The sequence below is a fragment of the Lissotriton helveticus genome, chromosome 8 (assembly GCF_964261635.1).
Source record: "Lissotriton helveticus chromosome 8, aLisHel1.1, whole genome shotgun sequence".
NCBI classification, from domain to species: domain Eukaryota; kingdom Metazoa; phylum Chordata; class Amphibia; order Caudata; family Salamandridae; genus Lissotriton; species Lissotriton helveticus.
In genome coordinates this window covers 1,455,279,188-1,455,300,616 of record NC_136069.1, presented here as the reverse complement: position 1 = coordinate 1,455,300,616, position 21,429 = coordinate 1,455,279,188, and the positions used below count along the sequence as shown (strand labels likewise).

The following is a 21,429-nucleotide window of genomic DNA, read 5'->3' as shown; positions in this document are numbered from 1 at the left end:
AGCATATACATAAAGTCAGACAGAGGAAGACGTCATGAATGTACCCCTAAGGAATAGTAGTTCATGCATAATAGATGAGTTCTTGGAGAAATCAATAATCCAAGCAGGGAAAGTCCCAATGGCTTATGGGTCTGGCTTCTGAGAACTCATTGTGACGTGGGGTGGACGGATGTAGGTGACCATGCCTGTATTTGGTTAGCATGGCTAATGCCTAAATAAGGACTGGGATTCTATGCCTAAATAAGGACAATGTGAGTTGTGCCTGTATAAGGACATGATTCGGGAAACCTATGTAGGAGCATCTAAATCGAAACAACAAAGTATGATTTAGTATCTGTAAGAGATTGGATTACTGGTTGAAGGGGGTAAGAACCCATTTCAAATAATAATCACAATCCTTGTCAAGGTGAACCATAAAGTCACTGAATAAACCTGCCATAACCCTCTTGTAGCTTTCCACAAACGCAGCCAGGTGTAATGCAGAGGTAATGTGTACAGTATTTATGCAGAACTCAAATAAAGTGAAAACACAACACAAGAATGCTCCCAATCCCGATTAGAAAAATAGAATAAATATACATAAATAAAATGACACCAACACAGCAAATCCCCAGTCAGTATGAGTTTCTAAAGTCTAGGGTTAAAAAATAGCACCAAAAGGCAAGAAGACCCAACTATGGGTTGCACTGTATTGGGACAAAGTCACACGGTCAAGCCAACCAATATGGAGTGCATGACAAGTATGGGACCAGGATCGATCAGTTGGTTGTTGTACCTAATTGCCTTGGTGCGGATGCTATGTGGTGCTGCGATGAAAGGTTCGGCATTGCTCTGCATTGGGTCCGGAGAAGTGGCCAATTTGAAGCAGCGTCATGCTGCAATGCAAGATTCGGCATTGCTTTGTGCTGCTCTTTGTCGAATTCAGTGAAAACTTCAATTAAGCAGGGAGAAGTATACTCAGGCTCCAGCGAAGAGTTCAAGACCTTCAGAACAGAACTTCCAGGTCAAGTCTCCCTCCCAAAGAGGGTGTTGGAGGAGACCAGATCAGGTCCAGTTGGGTCTGGTCGGCTGGAAGGCAGAAATAGGCTCTGAAAAATTGTTGTGTCCCTGTAGCTAAAAAAGGAGGTCACCCATCTGATTTTGGAGTCACTTCTGGGGTCCTGATTTCAAGGCAAACAGATCGAGTTTTCCTTCTACAGACAGCAAGGCAGACCTTCTTTTGAATCTTCTCAAGTCCAGGAGTGTTCTGATTTCAGATTCTGGGGATGCCATTCTGTGCCCAGCACCAGCCTGTGTGTTAGGGACACCCCCTTTATCTAACCATAAATTGATTCAGGTCAATGTCTCTCTTTCACCTTGGTTTGGCTCTAACCTGGCTAGTAAAACAAAGGGGAGACACACAAAGCTGTAAGCAGCATCTGCCAGTGACAGGATCGGTTTCCTCTATAGCCCCCAGGCTACTCTTTGAATTGCAATCAGGGCAGAGGCACGGCCCATCCCCAGCCATCCTGTTAGGAAGACCCACTCCCCTCTACACACTGGTCCTTTGTCCACTGTCTGGTTACACTACACATTTCCCAGGGGGGTGGGGGGGGGGGCATCACAGTAAGGAGACTATGCACACTGGCAAAAAGGCACATTAGGCCTAGGCAGAAAAAAGCCAGCTTTCTAAAGGTGCCATTTCCAAAATAGTAATTTTAAATCCGACTTTACAATTGATTCCGAATTACCATTAAAGTGAGTGGAAGAAGTATTGTCCTCGCTGTTCCCAAACTGAATTTAGTAGAAGTGCTGTAAGCGGATCAGTGTTAGTTTATGAGAGACTAATATGTGACGGTACAATACAAACAATGACTACGCATGCTTTTACAATGCAGTTTTTACATCGCAACTACCATTATATTGCATGATTTTACAATGCATGCAATTCCAACGCATTTTTTAAAACTACAATTACAATGCATACCATTACAACACATACCATTACAACCATACCATTACAACGCATAATAATTTTAGGGCAACTGGAGGGTAAGTCTTGGATAGTGTAGGGGAACAAATTACTATTCCCACTCCAGTGAGTGCAACAGTAGGGAAAGTGTTGGATAGTGTAGCGGTAAAAATTACTATTCCCATCTACCCCAACACCCATACCCACCCTAAAACTAAAAAATCTCCATTACTTACCTTTGAATGCGTTGTAATGGTGTGCCTTGTAATGGTAGGCCTTGTAATGGCATGCATTGTAGTGACATGCGTTGTAATGGCATGCGGTGTAATTGCATGCAATGTAAAGGCAGTTGCGTTGTACCCGTTGCATTGTAATGGCAGTGCAATGTAATGACTGCGTTGTAATGTATATTTCCCATGAGAGACTAGCTTTGCCACAGAGAAAAATTACCTTTGGGGTTTTCACTGCCAGGACATGTAAAACATTTAATTTACACATCCTCCTTTGTAACTACCATGCACCCTGCTATATGAGCCTTATGGAGCTCCCTTTGTGTGACTGATAAGTATGAAAAAGGGAGGTTTTGGCATGACAAAAGGTTTATTTTGCCAGATCAAAATGTCAGTTTTAAAACTGCACACAGGCTGCCAGGGCTGTCCTGGAGACATGTGTAACAGGGCTACTATATCAGGTGGCACAATGGGTGCTTCATCCCATTAGCAGCATTTAATTTACTTGCCCTTGGTACATATAGTTACATATACTAGGGACTTATAAGTAAATTATATGTGGCAATTAAATGGAGGCCAATATTAGCATACACTTTACTACTGGTTGTTTGGGAGGGAGTGTGCTCAGAGTTCTAATGCCAACAAAAACAAGTTCAGCTACAGAAGGCAAAAATCTGGGGTGATTCTGCAGAAAGGGCACATTTTCAATAGAATGAATGGACCAAATTCTTCTACTAATTTTCTGGCATAACAGAAAGTGTAATAAAAAGGTTTTCAAAATGTGTTGAAATACACATATATGTATGCGCTGTACTGAATATAAGCTTAAAATATTCATAAAATGTCATGCAATTTATTGCTGCATTTGCTCAGCTATGTGTCAAAGCAGAATCCATAATTTATACATAAAAGAATAAAATATGCCTATTCCTACTCCAGTGAATGGGTTCATCTACAGGTATCCCAATATTAGACATTTTTTGAGCAATGCACCCCACTCCCACCCTGGAGCAAGTGCTAACATTGATGAGTGGACAATCGTACAAGTGCAAGCCTGCGATTTGCTTAAAAAAAGCAGTCTAGGTAACTGGTGGATTGTCTGCAAGATTAAGGGCCAGATGTAGGTGAGGGACATTTACCGACTCATAAATACCCAATTTTACCGATTCGGTATTTATGAATCGGTAAATATGAAGGAGGGAGATGTAGCTAATTTTCAAAATAGAAATACCGAATCGGTAACATTCGGTATTTACCGATTCGGTAAATACCGAATCGGTATTTCCTATTGATTCCTATGGGCTGTGAAGCCCATAGGAATCAATGGGAAATACCGAATCGGTATTTACCGAATCGGTAAATACCGAATGTTGCAAGGGTGCAGGGGGTGTCACTTTGACACCCTCTAGAACCCGAAGTAAAGGCATGTGTGACATGTGGCACACATACATGCCCTAAGGGCATGTCTGTGTGTCACATTGCACAGTGTGCATGCACAGATGTGCATGCACACCTGGATTCGGTATTTTACCACACAATAGGATTGTGTGGTAAAATACCGACTCTTAAGGGCCTGTGACACTCTCAGGAGTGTCACCTACATTTGATTTACCGAATCGGTAAAATTACCGATTCGGTATTATACAGCATCGGTAAATTTACCGATTCTATTAAATAATGGCCCCTACATCTGAAAACCCAAATACCGGTCGGTAACGGCCGAATTCGGCCGTTACCGACCGGTATTTGCTCTCCTACATCTGGCCCTAAATCCATTACAGCAATTATTTGAATCACAGAATTTCTGCCCACAAATGAGTTTGCAAAAAAAACAATGTGCAGCACAATGCCTCAATGCATCTTTACCCCTTGGACGCTCATGACGAGCTCAGCTCGTCATGGAAATGCCATTCATTTCAATGGAAATTACATGGCAACGATGAATAGGCCTTAGCATCCAAGTGGTTAATTAAGTAAAGCAGTGTGAATATCGGTGATCTCCTTGGTTCTCATCTCTTGCTGGTCTGCATCTAGATGTGGTTTAGTCTGCACTTTATACAATATGAATTGTTAAACAAACATACCCCCAATTGTTTGCCTGCACATGTTCTCTAATTTACTACATCTGGCTCCCAAAGAGTTACATATCACAGTGTTAACACACAACAGCGTATCTGCAGGTTGGTGCTACATACAAACTAATTTATATTTCTACACATTTGTTACTGCAGTGCTCAGTGAAACCCACGAGTTAACATCCGATAAGAGGCATTAGTAATCTTTTAGAGGTCATGTAAGTGTCTGAGTGACAGCCAAGAAAACACAGTGTAATATTCGGAAGCTGACATTAACAAAAGGACTGCAAGGTGGCAGGCAATAGTACAGATCTAATTTCAGATCATTCAACCACAATAGATTTATAAACTTTATGAATTCACTATGCCCATAACAGTGTCCTATAAATCTGATTTTTCATAAGTATAAATTGCTGCTCTTCCTTGACGGGACATCTGGTGAATGGTGGCACAGTCATTTTCAAAAGAGAGTCCAGCCAGCTGTCATCAAACAAAGGAACATTCTGTATTGCCTCTAGTGGTGATTGTTAGAGGTGATGGATTTAGTAAAGCGACACTGGTTGTCTATTTAAAAACTACACATACATTTATGTAGCTCAGAAGTCATTTCCTGCAGTAGCAGCCCGTGGTGGGAGTGCTGCCGGGCTGACGAATTTCGTTGCCCACGCTGCATCGCATTTGGCAATGCAGCGCCTGCAACGAAATTCATTTTATTTATTTATATGTTTACTTACCTCTAATCGGCCGCAATCTGTAGTTTACTACCCCTCAACCTGCCCCTCCCCCACCCCACGTCAGAACGCAGCAGCACTCCCACCACAGGCCACTACTGATTTTCTGAACATCCCACTGTGTTGTCCTTAGATTCAGTGGGGTAACAAGGTGGGTGGCGGTCTGCCCCAGGTGGCACGAGTTCTAAGGGGGCGCCTCCGCCACCTCCCCACTCTTCAGATGGCCGCTGTGGGCCGGCAAACTTAGGGGCTGCCATGAACGGCCGCAGGTCTAGCTACGTCACTGCTTAGAATAAAAAGCAACAGAAAACACAATGGCATGGAATAGAAGTCGTGAACATAATCAGTGTTTAATTTGTAAAAGTGTGGTGTCCAGCCCACATGTTCCGACTTCGGGAATCCCTCAGGGATCTGCCCTGTCCACCCTCTTGCGTACCTGGTGGAAAGTCGCAGCCTCACCCAGTTCTTTTATGCACACAACACTCAAATCATCTTCTCCTTGTCGTCTGCTAAGGATTGCAACTCTGGGGCACTGATCTCCTGCCTGGGTCTTCTCTCCACATGGATGAATGCCAATTCTTTAAAACTAGATGGTGACAAGACCGAACTAATGGTGCTGAGCAAAGAAGCCCCCTGTCAAGGGGACCTCAGAACTGGCCCACAAGGTGAAGAACCTAGGCTTCTGGCTGGACTCCAACTTGTCAATGAAACCACAGGTGGCCAAAGTAGCCTGGACTTGTTTTGCTATTCCGAAATGTGTAAAAAGATTATTTGGATGCTCCCTTTCTCTGCCCAAAGGACAGTTATTTAGGCCTTGATCCTATCCAGGCTGGATTATGGTAACATTCTGTACCTGAGGGTGTATAAAGCTGCTGAAAGCGGCCTTCCAGTGGTGCAGAACTCTGCCAGCAGATTCCTTTACTGACTAACGAAATATGCCTCTGTGTCTGGTCTCCTCCGGAACCTACACTGGATCACTGTAGACAATCGTACCCAGTTTAAAGCATTATGCTTTATGCTTAAAGCCAACTCGTGCACCGCAAGAACCGGTGCCTCCCTATCAGCCCTCCTGTGAACTGCGCTCGGCCAATCGTTAGCTCTGTACAGTTCCCAGAGTCAAACGTGCTCGGATGGGTGGTCGCTCATTTTCCTCCTGGGACCCCAAGCTATGGAATACCCTCCCTGAGTCCCTGTGACTCTCTCTAAGTCCCTGCAAAGTTGCACCTAACTAACTGTTTTTTGCAGAAACCTGAAACCTGGCTGTTTTAATCGCTATTTGTCGCTGCTGTTGTTAAAGTGCTTGGAAACCCTCTCTGGGTGTACGAGCTATACAAATTCATATAATAATAATAATAATAATAATAATAATAATAATAATAATAATAATAATAATAATGTGTTGGGGCCCATTTTTTTGCTCAGAAGCCTGCGGGCGGTGCTTCCAATATCAGGGGTGCTGAATATCAAGGCCTGACGCCTCCACCCCTAGACACTCCCTGCCCCTTATGTCACTCTTGCAGGTTCTTTTTAATCTCTCCAATCTCCCTTCATCACTCTATATTTCTCTCTTTCTCTTCACCTGTTCTTTACCCCTTTTGTGATTCTTGCTCTGATTGAAATAATGGCGAGGAAAAATGAGCGCCACTGCGCCCCACTTGCAAGCACCGGCTCAAGTTAAGCATTGAAACTAACAACAATGTGACTGTAGTGAGAGGCTAACAGTTATGTATTTTTAAGAAATAGTATTTCACACTGTGCAAACATCCATTTTACATCTGTTCAGGTTGGATAGCTTTTGTATGAAATAGATACTGATTTAGAGGTCCATTCGTAGGCACACGGATGAGAATGCGCAGTCGCACTCCTGTAGCACTACTTCATGTACTGTTGAATGTCTTTGTGAATTAGTCCCAACACCTTTAAAAATAGAATACAATTGGAATATTCAGGGAATGTCAATACAGTTAATAGAAATGAAAAAGATTGTGCCCTATAGTTGGAAGTTTTTACATTTCAGGGTCTATTAAAAAGGGCTTATGGGTGACTTAGTTCTTCTGCAGTAGATCCAAAAGAACTCATGATTGTGAATCAGCCCCTGTGTTGTCTAGCATTTCCTGTGCTTGTTCTTCAGAAGGCACCAATAGTGTGTTTTAATTTTTTAAATAACAGATTTAGATACTGTTTTGGCCAGCTTGTAAAAAGGATGCATTGTGCTTTCTTCTACAGGCATAGAACATAAAAATAAAAATAAAACATGATCAGTGTCTGGTTGACAGGGAAGCACTTTTGAGATTTAATAGGCAGCATTTCTAATTTATTTTTAGAGAGATTGGGGGTTGTAAGTCCTATTGACCACCTGAATGAATCCTCTGGGTACAACAGATCAGACAAACAAACGATGCTCAGAGAATGTAATGCAATACATTTGTGTCTTGTAGTCAGTTGTATTGTAACTTCTTGTATGTAGTGTTTCATACCCAGGACATGCCTACAATACTATTGCGGCATGGTTGGTTGGAAGAGTGTTGAATTGTAGCAAGGCCTATATGGTCATCCACACGATGGCCCGCGCTGTCACAGCAAGTATTAACCATTCTTAAATAAGCAATAAGGTAAAGCCTCCTACAAAACATAAACTCTATTCACTTAATCACAGTGTATCACGACAACATGCCGTCTATGCCATGATTTTCCATTGTCCTATCGGCAGGTTAGTGATTGGATAAAATAGTTACAAAATTGCGACTCTGTGTAAAAACACCTGAAAAGCCACCTAGTCTGCATTCGATGGTCAATACCAGTTAATGGTCTTATTGTCATTCACAATCAAGAAGTTGTCGATGGCAAGCATTTTGTGTTTACTAGAACACATGGCAGAGATAAGTGGCGAGTCTTAAAGTGCTTGACCCTCCACGCTTATCATTAAGTAGCAAGAAGCAGTGGAGTAGCGAGGGGCGGGGCAGGCCAATTCTAATCAACTCCTGTGCCTGTACAAATGAAACAAACCTTCCACTGAAATAAAGGTCTCCCACCGTGTGACAGCTTCCCTCTCACCAACCCCGAAAAGATATATCCCTCTGGAAACATTTCCTGCAATGGGATGTTCAGTGCAAATGGGGACCTCTTCAGGACCTGGACTAGCAGTCTATACAACACTTCTCCCATCTGTTTAACCAGGTGTAGCATTTTCTCCGTACCCCTGCTCTCACAGAAACAGCTCAGGAAGCATAGATTCACCATGTGTTGCTGGCAAAAGGGATTTCTCCCAGTTCGGTCCATCCCCAACCAATGGTGGCATGCTGGAGCTCTGCAGCCACATAATATATACACAAGTTTGGGCATCAAAGTCCATCGGTCCTCCAGGATAACTTAAGTGTGGACAGCTGTGTTCTACTTCTACCTGCTGCCTAGACTAAATCACCCAATAGGCTGTCAAGTTTACAAAATGTGGTCATGTGTAGCGGGAACATGGAATGCTGTAGTATGTAGAGCCACCTCGGGAGAAACATCATCTTGGCCAAAAAGATTCAACCCATGATGGGAAGAGGGAACGCTTTCCAGAAACTCACTGAATTCTGCAATCCATATACCACCCTTCTGATATTGCATGTCTATTGTTCTTGTGGGTCCCTAGAGACCCAAATTTCCAAATATGGAAAGCCGACATTGTCCCACTGGAGGCTTGGTTCCGGAGGTAGAACAGCCTGTATTCTCCCCAATCCACCCAGATGGAAAAACTTCCATTTAATTTGATTAGCTGTCAATCCTGATATTTTCCTAAAGCTATTTAGTTCAGCCATCATTAAGGAGACCGAGTGTATCTTGCCCCTAAAGTATAATAACTCATCATCCTCATAAAAAGACACAACATGGGCATCATTACCCATCTGGATACCCCAATCTTTGAGATATTCTCACAACTGAACTGCCAGGGGTTCGACTGCTATTGCGAAGCGCATGGGGGACAACAGGCAGCCTGTCTAGTTCTCCTTCCCAGTGTCCAAGCAGCTAAGGTCACATCACCCTTTGCACCCTAGCATTGGGATCAGCATAGAGCAGCTCCACCCACCAAATTCCATAAACCCGAGAATCACCCAAAGGTAATCCCAACCGACTGTATCAAATGCCCTTTCAAGATCTAAAGCAGCGAAGAATAATCCTCTGCCAAATATGTGAGTGACTGCATGCCATGCGCCAGGCGTCTAATATTAAACATCATACTCCTGCCTGGGGTAAACCCAGTCTCAACCTCAGGGAAAAGTTCACGTATAGCAGTAAGGATCCTATTTGCAAGAGTCATACTCAGCTCCTTAACATCTATATTCATCAATGATAAGAGATAATACAGACAACAGACTGTGGTCCTTACCATCCTTCGGGATCACAGCTAGCATAGCCTCCCTCATCATGTCTAGTAGCTGGCCTGTCTCTCTAGCCTCTTCACACACCCCCAACAACGTCTCCAGAAGCAAAGTAGGCATCTCCTGGTAGATGTTGGCTGATATACCATCTATCCTAGGGCCTTCTCCCTTGCCATACCCTAAGGGCCGGACTGGGAATACAAAGCAGCCCTCGTACTTTGTAGGACCAACCATCCCCACACCCATGTTTTGCACCATTAAGTAAAATAAAACTTTGGACTATTATACTGCCGTAAATTGTAGGTAGATGTGCAACACAGCAGGAGTAGCCACCATATGCCAGGTTTCAGTCACTATCACGTGCTCGAATAGCTAGACTCCACGAATCCCGCTGGCGGGCCATCCTCCTTACCGCCAACCTCTAGGAGAAGTCTTTGCCACGCCGGCCGCTCAAGGGGCTACAGGCCTGCTTTCAGAGCCCAGGTCGTCAGCCCAGTTGCACCGCTGACAAGATCCTAGCCACTCCAATCTGTAGCAAAGGTAGGACCTACCTCCTCAGCCACAAATGGCACCCGCGCCAGGCCACTACCAGGTTCCTCACCAAGCTGGTCAAGCTCAATCCAATCCAATCCATTTCTCTCCCCTCCCTCATTGCCTCTCCTATCCTCTTTTCTGTTGCAGGCTCGGCTTGCTACCCAAAGCACTGTCACAGTGTTTACACAGCACTAGAAATATTTATATTCATTGTCAAGGGGCTGGTGCAACAGGATTCTGTAGGATATTATCTGGTGGGGGGAGGACTCCTGAGCCACACATCTAGTCCAACACATTGCCTTGGCCACCCCTTCAGCTTTGAGTCTTGTCTAATGTGGTTTTGTTGGCTGCCACAGTAATGTCAGCCACCATGCTTTAAGGATACACATTCAGCAGCATGAATTACTACAGTACTGATTGATCATAGTGGTTGACCTGCAATAAGGGGCCTAAACTGTCTTAAAGATTTACTCTGGTACTGTGTTGAGCTAACTTAGGGGGAAAAATGAAAATCTTCAGGATCCTGACAGGGCTCTGCCAAAGCCCAAGCCTGCCTAGTTTGCGATTGGCATCTTGTCTCTTCCTTCCATTGCTATACACTTTCTGTATACTTAGCTCACTCTAGAAGATTCTTTTTCATCCCTGCTTTCTTTATATATCACTTATTTCCTTTCTTTTTCTTATCCCCTTTCTGTCCTTTTTTTCTGTCTTACTGTTGTGCCAAATACAAATCTAGTGATGAAAAATATGTTCCAGGCCCCAAAAATGAATAGTTCTGCCCTCCACCTACAATCACCCGCACAAATTAAGCAGTGTCTGTATTGTGTTATCCTAACCCTAAGGTATGTTTGTTACCTTTAGTACAATCATCATTTTGGATTCCTGCTCTGCCATAGCTGCTTCTGATTTCTTGTATCTTGCTGTTGCTGGGAAATGTTGTTGTTCCAAGCTCAAGGACAAACCGAAATGTATTATTGTCTGTGCTTGTCTGCGGTAAATTTAAGAGAGCATTACTGTAATATCAGATTGCACGTTTCTACGATGTAATCAAGTGTGGGGTGTAATATCACGGGGACATATTCGGAGGGGGATTTTGAAACAGAAGTATTTCATCCTTGCAGACAGAAGCCGTTTTAACTTCTGCACTTGCAGAAAAGGTTTCCTCCTCAAAGTGTACATGTTTACAGCTATTAGCTCAATTTAGTAGGTAAATCCTGCCACAAAGCAATTTGACTCTTGAGCGTCAAGCAGTTGCCTTGTTACAAGGCTGCAAATGTTGGGAAATCATATATTTAAGCCTGTCTCATTAATGTGTTTCTGAATTTTCGTGGCAAAAAAAAGGAACAACAACAGGGACATTGTCGCTAGTACACTGATTTTGCTTAGGTAATCAAGAATCCATGTGCAGAACTGGATATTTTTGTCACATGTATTTAACTACCCTGGCCAATATGAACAAGAATTTTCGCTAAAGATGCTGGCTGACTAATTCAATATCCTTTTCTAGGACTAATTCGCCTGCAAGAACTCATCAAGGCCCCTTCAAGGTACAATATCAAAATCAAAATTCGCCAGCTGCCCTCTGGAAATAAGGACGCCAGGCCATTGCTCAAGGAAATGAAGAAGTCCAAGGAATTCTATGTAATATTTGATTGCTCGCATGAAACAGCAGCAGAAATTCTGAAACAGGTAGGGTGGAAAATGAATACTTTCTGTTAATGATACTTTATTAAAATCGAATTTTGTTACAAGATGAGAAACTGGGATGTTCTTAGAAAGAGCTATCTTTCGGCGAATCAATAAGGTAATTACCTGCTGTGACCCTGCTCACAGATAGTTTGAACAGGGATAGAAATTCTGAATAGCGTGCTAATGATCACATTTGCTGATGCCTCCTGTCAGAATTGACCAGGTCAAACCTGATGGAATTTCTTGTGTGAAAAAGGCTGGAAGAAAGACAAATCGTGCAAAGTTTGTGTGTTAAACACTGATCCACCATGTTGTAAATAGTTTCTAAACTGAAAACTCGGAACTGGAATTATTTACCACACCTAATAAATACTTAAAACAGAGGTAATTGCACTTACTGGATGAGGTAAATATTCCATCATGTTCCATTCATCTGCTAATCGCGCCGAATGTTTATTTTTGATGAGAACAGTGATTGAGATCAAATCCGTACAGGTATGTAAAAAGCAAACAAAGAAAGTGTGTGATAAGAAAGAAAGAAAGAAAGAAAGAAAGAAAGAAAGAACGAAAGAAAGAAAGAAAGCAAGAAAGAAAGAAAGAAAGGAATGAAAGAAAGAAAGGAAAAGAAAGAAAGAAAGAAAGCGAAAGAAAGAAAGAAAGAAAGAAAGAGAAAGAAAGAAAGTAAGAGAAAGAAAGAAAGAAAGAGAGCAGAATAAAACAAAAAGAACAGAATAGAATAGTGTCCTTACATCATACAGACACCATGATTTTTCATTCCACTCCAGAAAATTACATGATTTCCGGGACAACATAAGAGAAAAATAAGCAGGATATATCCCAGTGTTTAAGAATTCCTGTGTAATTTAAGCAATGTAATGGAGATCCCCGAAATTCTCTGCAACGCTGGGGATCACCACTTATCAGAGCGTGCCAACTGGGTCCGGGTTTTTTATTTACATTGGAGGTGGTCTATCCTAGTGTATTTGTAGGGTCCTCAGACAAATGTTGCACCGGTGTTGTCCTCATTTTCCATTATGCCACTGAATAAATGCTGGCAGTTTGTCAATCATGTTTCCACATGCCTCCATTTGAAACCTAAGGTATTCCCACACCTTCATAGAGTCTATACCTTCCCGTCCCTTTAAATATAGCAGCTTCGTTTCTCTTAGGAAGAGGAAGTGGGTTCTACCTCTTTAAAAAGTATTATTTTAATATGCAGTTGGGTAACCAGGGAGACATTACTCATAAGTGAAAAAGAAAAACACACACATCTGAACAATCCATGCCAGGATGAAGGAAGACAAAGGGTCGGTGCCGAATATGCGCTTTGAATCGTCTAAGGATGCTGGGATGTTCAGTAGCACTTTTCGTTTGTTTGTGGAGTAGGATTAATGTTAGTCTGGACTGTCTGTTGACCACAGAAATGATAAATGCGTGAAATAAATAAAACAAGAAACATTTTCAAGCAGCAAGAAGAGCTACATCTCTTAATTTTGTCTTGCTAAGGGAGGGAGGAGAGAAGAAAGATTTGTCTCTTCAAGCCAAAGACAACAATCAATATTTTTCCAATCAAGTTTGTGACTGGTTCTCAAGCTACAATTGCAGGACTGCAGAGAGTGTTACTGTTGAACATTTCCATTGCATGTGAATCAGAGTCCTAGTGGCCCCTTTGGAATATATGTAATCCTTGATTACAAGGCAAGGGGTGAACCTTGACCCAGGAATTCGGAGTTCCAAGTTTATAACTGCACCCCCACATGTATTCAATGACAAATTTCAATGGGAAAAACTAATGCAGAAAATGTCTAGAAAACAAATAGTAGCATAGGTTAGTTGATCGTGTAGGAATGTTATCTCATGCTAAGGGTCATTGTGGGGGACCCAATAAAAGCTCTACACCAGGTTATCTGTACTTAATGCAGTATGGTGGAGACCAGCCCAACTCCACTCACCCTGTAATAGAGGCCTTAGGCAATAAGGCTGCGAAGATCATTATAGCTACGATGACAACACAATAAATAGGTGCCAATACAGTAGCTGAGTACATTGTTAAACTCCTAATGTTGCCACCAAACAAAGTAAACTCAGCAATAACAGACTCAGGAAAAAGGAAAGGTGAAGAAGGGGGTAGGTGATAAAACGACAACCAAGCAGGCTGTTTGGCCATGGCCATACAGCAAGAGGTAAAGCATCCATATTCCTTGCACCCATCATTGGGAGATAAATATAAGCCTGGCATACACTCGAGGTAGAGTGCATAATGGCAAAAGGAAGCGCCAACTTATGATGGGCAGGAAGCAGGGCGGACGGAGAGTTGGGAGCAAGTGGTGCCCATAGGCTGTGCTGTACCAGACACGTACTGTAGCTAATAATGCAATGCCCAGGTCACAAGTAAGGCGGCACAGCTAAAGAGACAGGGAATCGTCATCCGTCAACCCCTGAAGCTTAAGCAAGAGTGCCTCCCATTCAATAGAAATGGTGTATTTCCGGCGGCTGCTGGCCTCTTCTGTTCCCCGAGCAGTGCGCTCAGCCCCAGCCCCAGACCAGCAGAGGGCGCCGCAATGCTGAGGGAGGCCTCTAACGACGCATGGTGGTGCACTTAGCCAAAACCAGTGCCAAATCCAGAAAGAATGCCACAGTTCTATTTTTCACAGAGCATACGAAAGAACCCAGGATGCAAGCATCACAGCTGTGATGGTGAGTGGACTCTGTAAGATGTGCAGTAAATGTGGACCAGTATTGAGAGAGGGAGATGCTCGCCCACAGCAAATGATGCAGATCAGCGTCAAAGGCATGACCGCGAGCACAGCTGGTGTTCGCCCCAGCAAATGGTTGATTAATCTTAGCGGGCAACAGGTGTGTCCTCTGTAGGGTGTAAAATTGGATGAGCTCGACCTGGAATTCCTGTAGAGAGCAGCGAGGTAAGACATCACTCTGTCCCACCTCTTGTACGGGGAAGCTTGTCCTATTTCTGTTTCCCATCTATCATGGAGTAAAGCCAGGGAAGTTTGAGTGTACTTCCTGAGAGCTTCGGACAGCCAACAACCGCCTCCCATGGTATGGAGATATTGCATAATAGTGTGAGATAAAGGTTCTGGTATTACAAAGTTCCAGTTTACACCTAGCGTATGGACCACAGCATGGTATGTTAGATATTGCTCTCTAGGGACATTACTCTGATCAGCTAGTTCGTCGAAGACCCGTAAAGCACCGTCCTGGAAAAGATTGCACAGCATCACCCCCCCCCCCACACACACACACACACACCCACCTCCGCCCTGGCATGCCAGGGCAGGTGAATGGAGATCCCAGTAGGGGAATGGTCGAGGCATAGGGGAGGGCAGACGTGGTCATGCATATGCCTCGTTGATGGCAACAAAATGCCACCCGGAGCAAGCATGGTGAGGAAGGTGCCTTAGTCTGTGGGGGATGAAACAGGCACACAATCCGGTCCAGCCACCAATAAGGATGGGTTGAAGTAGTGTTGTCTAAATTGCTTTCTGCAAACCAGCGGCTCACACTTTGTAGGTGATCCCCCAGGTAATAATGCTCCCAGGCCGCTCTTTACAATGGCCAACCTCAGTTTAAACAGTGCAACTCTACAATTGCCCCCACACGAGACAATATCACCCAGTAGAACAGCCAGCGAACAGAAGAAGAAAGCCGGCAGGAGAAGAGGGACATAAGGAAAGTAACATAGCAGTCGCAGCCGTCCTATCATTTTAGAGAATGCTATTCTACCCATCACCGAAAGTGAAGGGTTTGCCAAATTGAGACTTAGCTGTGAATCCCCAACATTGCCCTGCTAATGTTACCTTCCAGGAGATCCCCTTGTTGGGATGGATCTGGATCCCTAAGTATCTAAATGTGTGCGGTAGCCAGATCAGTGACTCTCCACCAACATCCAAACCAGGTACTACAACGTTCTAGTGTATGGGGAACAGACAGGACTTTCTCCAATTAGTGAAAAAAACAGAAACTTCAGTGAAGGTAGTAAGAGTGGAAGTGATATCAAAGTGATCCATCGTCATATCCCAGCTATACAATAGTATATTGTCCGCATGAAGGAAGACAGCATGAGTTTTGTCCACAAGGAATATACCCCCTTCTGCCTCACCTCGGCGCAAGCGGATAGGCACCAGCTCGATTGCCAGCGTCATGAGAAAGGTAGATAGTGGCCAGCCCTGCTTTCTGCCACTGTGGACACATAGGGCATCTGAGATGAGTCTGCCCATTCACACTTGTGCCTGTGTATTGTAGAGAAGCCGAATCATGTTAATCATACATCTGCGCAGCCCATATTGCTCAAGTAGGTGAAAGAGGTATACACAATTCAGGGAGTCAAATGCCTTCTCCAGCTCTAGGATCATGAAGGTGGCCTGAGGGCAGGATCCTGAAGCCGCCTCCATAGCAAAGATTATTCTCAACCTTGATGATGTTGAAATATTAAGAAAATCAGTTTCTTTAGTATTTCAGTTTAGGGAAACTTCATTTTTGTTCTGTAGGGCAGAGAAGCAAACTCTCGAAAGGCCGCTTTAAGTGTGCTCTTTCTAAATGAATATTCAGCGCATAAATCTGTGGATATGCTGGGGTGCACTGACATTTTCCTAAGTTGTTTTCAGTTTCATTTGCCAAAAGGCATTGAGTTATCTATAGAAGTGTGTCTGATTTTCTAAAAATATTTATCTATACTATACACCTGTCATGATTTGTATAATTGTATAATGTGAATGTTTATCTAGAGTTTACATGCCCCTTTTCAGTAAATAGCACTGTGCCCGGTGCTTTCTGCTTTTCCAAATAGTCTGTTTCCCTGTCAGGGTTGTATCCTTTCTCTGGGGCTTCGTTTGTTTTCCAGAAAAAAATATTTTCTTTGGTGACCACTATTCACGCATACTGAAATCAATCATTTGAACATATCATATTTTAATGTCATTGGTGCAGTATTATCTCAAATAACTGAATACTGTGCATAAAACATTATGTTTAATCATGGTATGGATTAGCAATCGACTGGTCTTGAGCAGTTTAAGGATATATCTTTCTTGCGAAAAAGGGAATTTTGAAACAACTTTGTGCTCTTTTTTTAAATTTAATATGGAATAATGATTTTGCAAGATGAGTTGATGGCATATAAATTGGCTGTGCTGACTATGAAAATCACTGTCTTCTCATAAGCATTACACGTTTATTAGTAACGAACATAAAACTTACAAAATGTCCCAGGTAAATATTGAAACCAGATGTTCACGATACTCAAATATCCGGGAGCCTGGAATGGGTAGGGAAAAGGCTGATAGGCCATTCTTATGTCTCTTAAGTCACTACATGGCAGATTCCTGAATTTCATAGGCTGACCACAGGTTAATTGACTGACTATATGAGTCATAAATAGAGTTGTTGGTAGTGCCATCCTTTCCTTGTTCCCCATCGTTTCCATTGCAGTTTCATTAAGCAAATGTCATGTCCTACTTGGCAGTATAAAAAAATAACATTCATAATATATATCAAATCACAATTATTGGAAATAGTGAGGAAGTGTATTTTTCACCTTCAATCCACAATAAATCTCACATTCTAGTTGACCATCATCCAGAATCGGAGTCAAGCTGAGAAAGTAAAAACCATTGTGTTAGACAAGGTGGGACTAGAAAACTTATGGGACTCATCCCAAGGGCCAAAATCAGATTGTCCATAAAGGGTCGACTCTTTTCAATGTCATTCATTGACTCATTGAACAATGGAGTACTGACTTTAAAGGTCTGTCTCTTACACAGTTAACTCTTTGGCTGGCTAGGCCTCATTAATTCAAAAGAGAAGTGGCAAGATAGCTTCTAAGTATACTTATACATTTTAAAGATTTTATTCAAGTGCTGGTTTGAAAGTGCTGTTTTCTAGTGCCAACAGTTAACTCTGGCTGGAAATTCCTTTTTTATTGTGGCAATAATGATTGTGTTTTAGAGATCCCAAATGCAACCTTAAAACGTCCTCCTTTGACCTAGGCCTTGACTGCTTTATTAAGGCTGATTAAACTAACTGAAAGCCAAGGAGGCTTGAGAGACTAACTTTTCAGTGTAGAGTGAGTACTGAATGCACTTGTTAGTGTAAAGTTTCTGCAAACTCAACTTTCATATAGATAGTTTTTCAGCATGACATCAAGGATAACGGCTAAAGCCTTTGTAGGCCGTAGTACATTAAACTGAAGCATAGAATAGAGAATTAAGTTAAAAGACTCAACAGAGAAGGAGACTGTCCCAAGTGAATGAGCCAGTCAGTATACTAAGTCCTGGAGAAGGAAAGAGTGGCTCACAAGAAAATGAAGAACATGAAAAGTCCCTACTTTTACCCAGTTTTAACAGCACGGATTTCTAAAGATATTGTTTTTAAATACTGTAAGAAATTGAGATGTTGGTTGACTGGGGTGTGAGCCCAGGTCAAGCGGTTACCACAATCCTTCTCAGGATAAAGTGCAAGCAAACCCATAATTAACCGGTGCTCAACAACCTGGTAGCCTGGCACAGAGCAGTCAGTCTCAACTTAGAGACAATGTCTAAAGTATTTGTGCAACACTTCAAACAGTAAAATAAGGAGAACACCACACAAAAGGCCCCCCATTGAAGGTCATCAAACTTACCTTGCGCCAGGCGGAGCGGGCGTGGCGGCGAGACTACTGCCCTTACCTCAAAACCCAATATGTCATCCTTCTTACCCAGTATAAAAAATCTATTTTGGCAGCAAAGACTGTTTATTTTTTCTCTAAAATTATGGCGGCCGAAAACCAACCTAGAGAATTTTTCTCCATTGTACATAATCTCGCCTTTTATGACAGAGTTACTCTTAAACCTTCCCCTTCCCAGGACCTATGTGACTCCCTCAATACTTATTTTCTGGACAAAATTACCAACATCAAAGCCAATATCCCTTCCCCTCCTCTCTCCTTTGCTGATCCCCAGTGTCCGTCAGTCGGGGCACGTCTTGATTTATTCCCCCTCTTGACGGAAGAGTCTTTTCTCTCCCTCCTTCCCACGGTTAAATCAGGCTCCCCGTTAGACATCTGCCCTGCCAACATTCTCAAACACATTTACTCAGTCTGTGTGCAGCCCCCTCTAAATTTTCTTAACAGTTCACTAGCTCAGGGCACCGTTATTCAATCCCTTAAATCGGCCATCATTGTCCCCATCCTTAAAAAACCTGGAGCGGATCCCTCCGCTCCTGCCAACTATCGCCCCATTTCTTTGCTGCCTTTTCTGGGGAAGGTACTGGAGCGCCATGTAACTAGAGCGCTCAGTACCTCTGTGGAGGAGAACGGCGTGTTAGCCCCCCGCCAGGCTGGTTTTCGCCCCGCACACTCTACGGAGTCCGTGGTGTTATCTGTCCTTGACAACCTCAGGGAGGGTATGGACACTAACCATCCCCAGGCCCTGGTTCTCCTTGACCTTTCCGCCACCTTCGACACGGTTGACTATTCCATCTTACTCTCCCGTGTCAGGGCGGCGGGGGTTGGAGGTTCGGCCTTGGTCTGGCTGTCCTCCTTCCTGAGGGACCGCACCCAGACTGTGCGCCTGGGCAACTTCTCGGCAGAACTCCGGAAGGTACAATATGGGGTTCCTCAGGGCTCTTCCCTCTCCCCTCTTTTATTCAACTTGTACATCTCCCCTCTTATTTTTGCCCTTCAGCAAATGGAGATCTCCGTCTACAATTATGTGGATGACCTTCAGCTTATTTTTAATTTGTCCTCATCCTCTGACTCTATGCTTAAGTGCCAGACTGTTATGATCTTTCTCCAGGACTGGATGAACTACAACCACCTGAAGTTAAACCCAGACAAGACTGAGCTGGTTCTGACAGGTGGTTGCTCCAGTCCCTGGACCTCTCTTTTCTGGCCTCCTTCCCTGGGCCCCTCCCCTTCTCCATCCTCCTCTGTGAAAACCCTTGGGATTAACTTGAACGACCAACTCACTTTGCACTCCTAGGTCAGCCTAGTGGTGTCCTCTTCCTTTCTCTCACTGTGCACCATTCGCAAAGTTTCCCGTTTCTTTTCATTTTCTGCATTAAAACTCATAGTCCTGGCAATGGTAATATCTCGCCTCGATTATGGCAATGCATTATACTGTGGCATGCCTGCTTACAGTCTGCGACGACTACAGTTGGTCCACAACCAGGCCGCTCGCCTGGTTTATAATTTGGCCAAGTCCCACCACGTCACCCCTCTCCTTAAGTCCTTGCTCTGGCTTCCTATCCGAGAACGAGCTCAGTTCAAGATGGGCTGCATTACTTTTCAGGCAAGGGCTGAGGCAGGCCCTGCTTTCATTTCATCGGAAATCAAAGCCTATGCCCCGGTCAGGGAGCTGCGCTCTTCCTCCCAACATCTGCTGACAGTCCCCAGCTTCAGACGCAAAAAGTGGGGGGGCACGAAATTTTCCACACTTGCCCCTATCTTCTAGAACTCTCTTCCCATACACCTCAGATCTTCTTCTCAATATTCTTATTTCCATAAGGCGTTAAAAACTTTTCTTTTTGCACAAGCCTTTCCACAATAATTGTTCTGCTTTGCCTCTCGCCTGATTTCTTGTCTCTGGGTCCTATTCACTTCAGCGCCATGAAACCGCCAGGTGAACGTGCGCTCTATAAATGTTTTAAACTCAAACTCAAACCCAGGTTGTGAAAAATGGAACTTAATTTAATAAATAAAACAAGACCAAAATGACAAAAATCCAATTGGTAGGACCGGAGCTTTAGAGTTTCAAATGTTTTAGAGAAAGTAGTGCCAAAAGATGTAAAGTGCCAACTGTGACTATTTGGTCACGCTGGACTGGGAAATAGTCACAAGTTCAGGCTAACCGTAATGTAGTGCAGACTGGCTACAGGAACCCAGCTAGGGCTACTGAACAGAGTATCTTTAATCCTGGTTTGTGGAGCGCGGTGTGGATCCGCGTCGAAGATGCATTGTTCAGCCCAAGCGAAGTGTCAGTTTTCAGATGCGGCGAAGCAGTAGTTTGAGGTCCTATTGTGTATATGGTCCCGTTGACATGGGCCTGCGAAGAAAAGTCTGGAGTTGGGGATGTGTTGTGCAGTAGCAGCGAAGCTTTGGGTCTGAGAAGCTGCAGGTTGCGCTGCAGAGTACAACGTCATTGTAGCGGGTGCCGTTGACAAGAGATGCAAGGGCCTGCGTCGAGGGTGCGTTGCGCAGACGTGATTCCAAAGGCGATGCAAGTTTTTGCAATGGGCCCAAATCACACTGCAGCAAAGATACGCCATTTCTGCTTTTGATTGTGCCACACAGCAGTGGAGATGTGTCAGTTCCACAAGGTCCACATAGGCTGGCAAAGCACCTTAAGCCCACTTCCAAGGGTCCAGAACTGGAGTGGCACCACTTGACAGGGTAGACCCATTGATGGCAGAGTTCAGGTGGAGATAAAAGTTTGTCCGAAGGCTGTTATGTCCCTGATACTTAAGATCAGGAAACCAGACAGCTAGCCAGCCCTTGGAGTCACCCAGGGTTCAAGAGATGAAGGTCCAGTGCTTCTCACCCAGGCAAAAGTGCAGCAGGCAGTAGGTCTGCACAACAAAACAGGAGTCCCAGCAGAGTGCAATCCGGCAGAGTGGCAGCCTTTCAGCAGCACAGCAGTCCTTCTTCCTGGAAGAGTATCCACAGGTCCAGAAGTGTACTGAAGAGTTGGTGTCTGAGGTCAACTATTTAGACTTGTTTGTGTCTTTGAAGTGGGGGAGACGCTTCCAGAGGTTTCCCTTCAAAGTCCCCAGGCATCCTGACTTCCCTGCCCTGGCTCCAGACTAACTACAGGGGGTATGAAGCCCTTTGCGAGAAGACATGACACAGCCTATTCCGGTGTAAGTGGG

General features: G+C 43.8%; 1 protein-coding gene across 4 annotated transcripts in view; it reads left to right on the top strand.

Annotated features, from left to right (window-relative positions):
• Positions 1-21,429, top strand: part of GRIK1 (glutamate ionotropic receptor kainate type subunit 1) — a 970,975-nt gene that overhangs the window by 539,179 nt on the left and 410,367 nt on the right. For all 4 annotated transcript variants that reach the window (XM_078658394.1, XM_078658392.1, XM_078658395.1 and 1 more), the window contains exon 4: positions 11,390-11,571. In XM_078658394.1, coding sequence (XP_078514520.1) covers positions 11,390-11,571 — 182 coding nt within the window. The remainder of the gene's footprint in view (positions 1-11,389; positions 11,572-21,429) is intronic.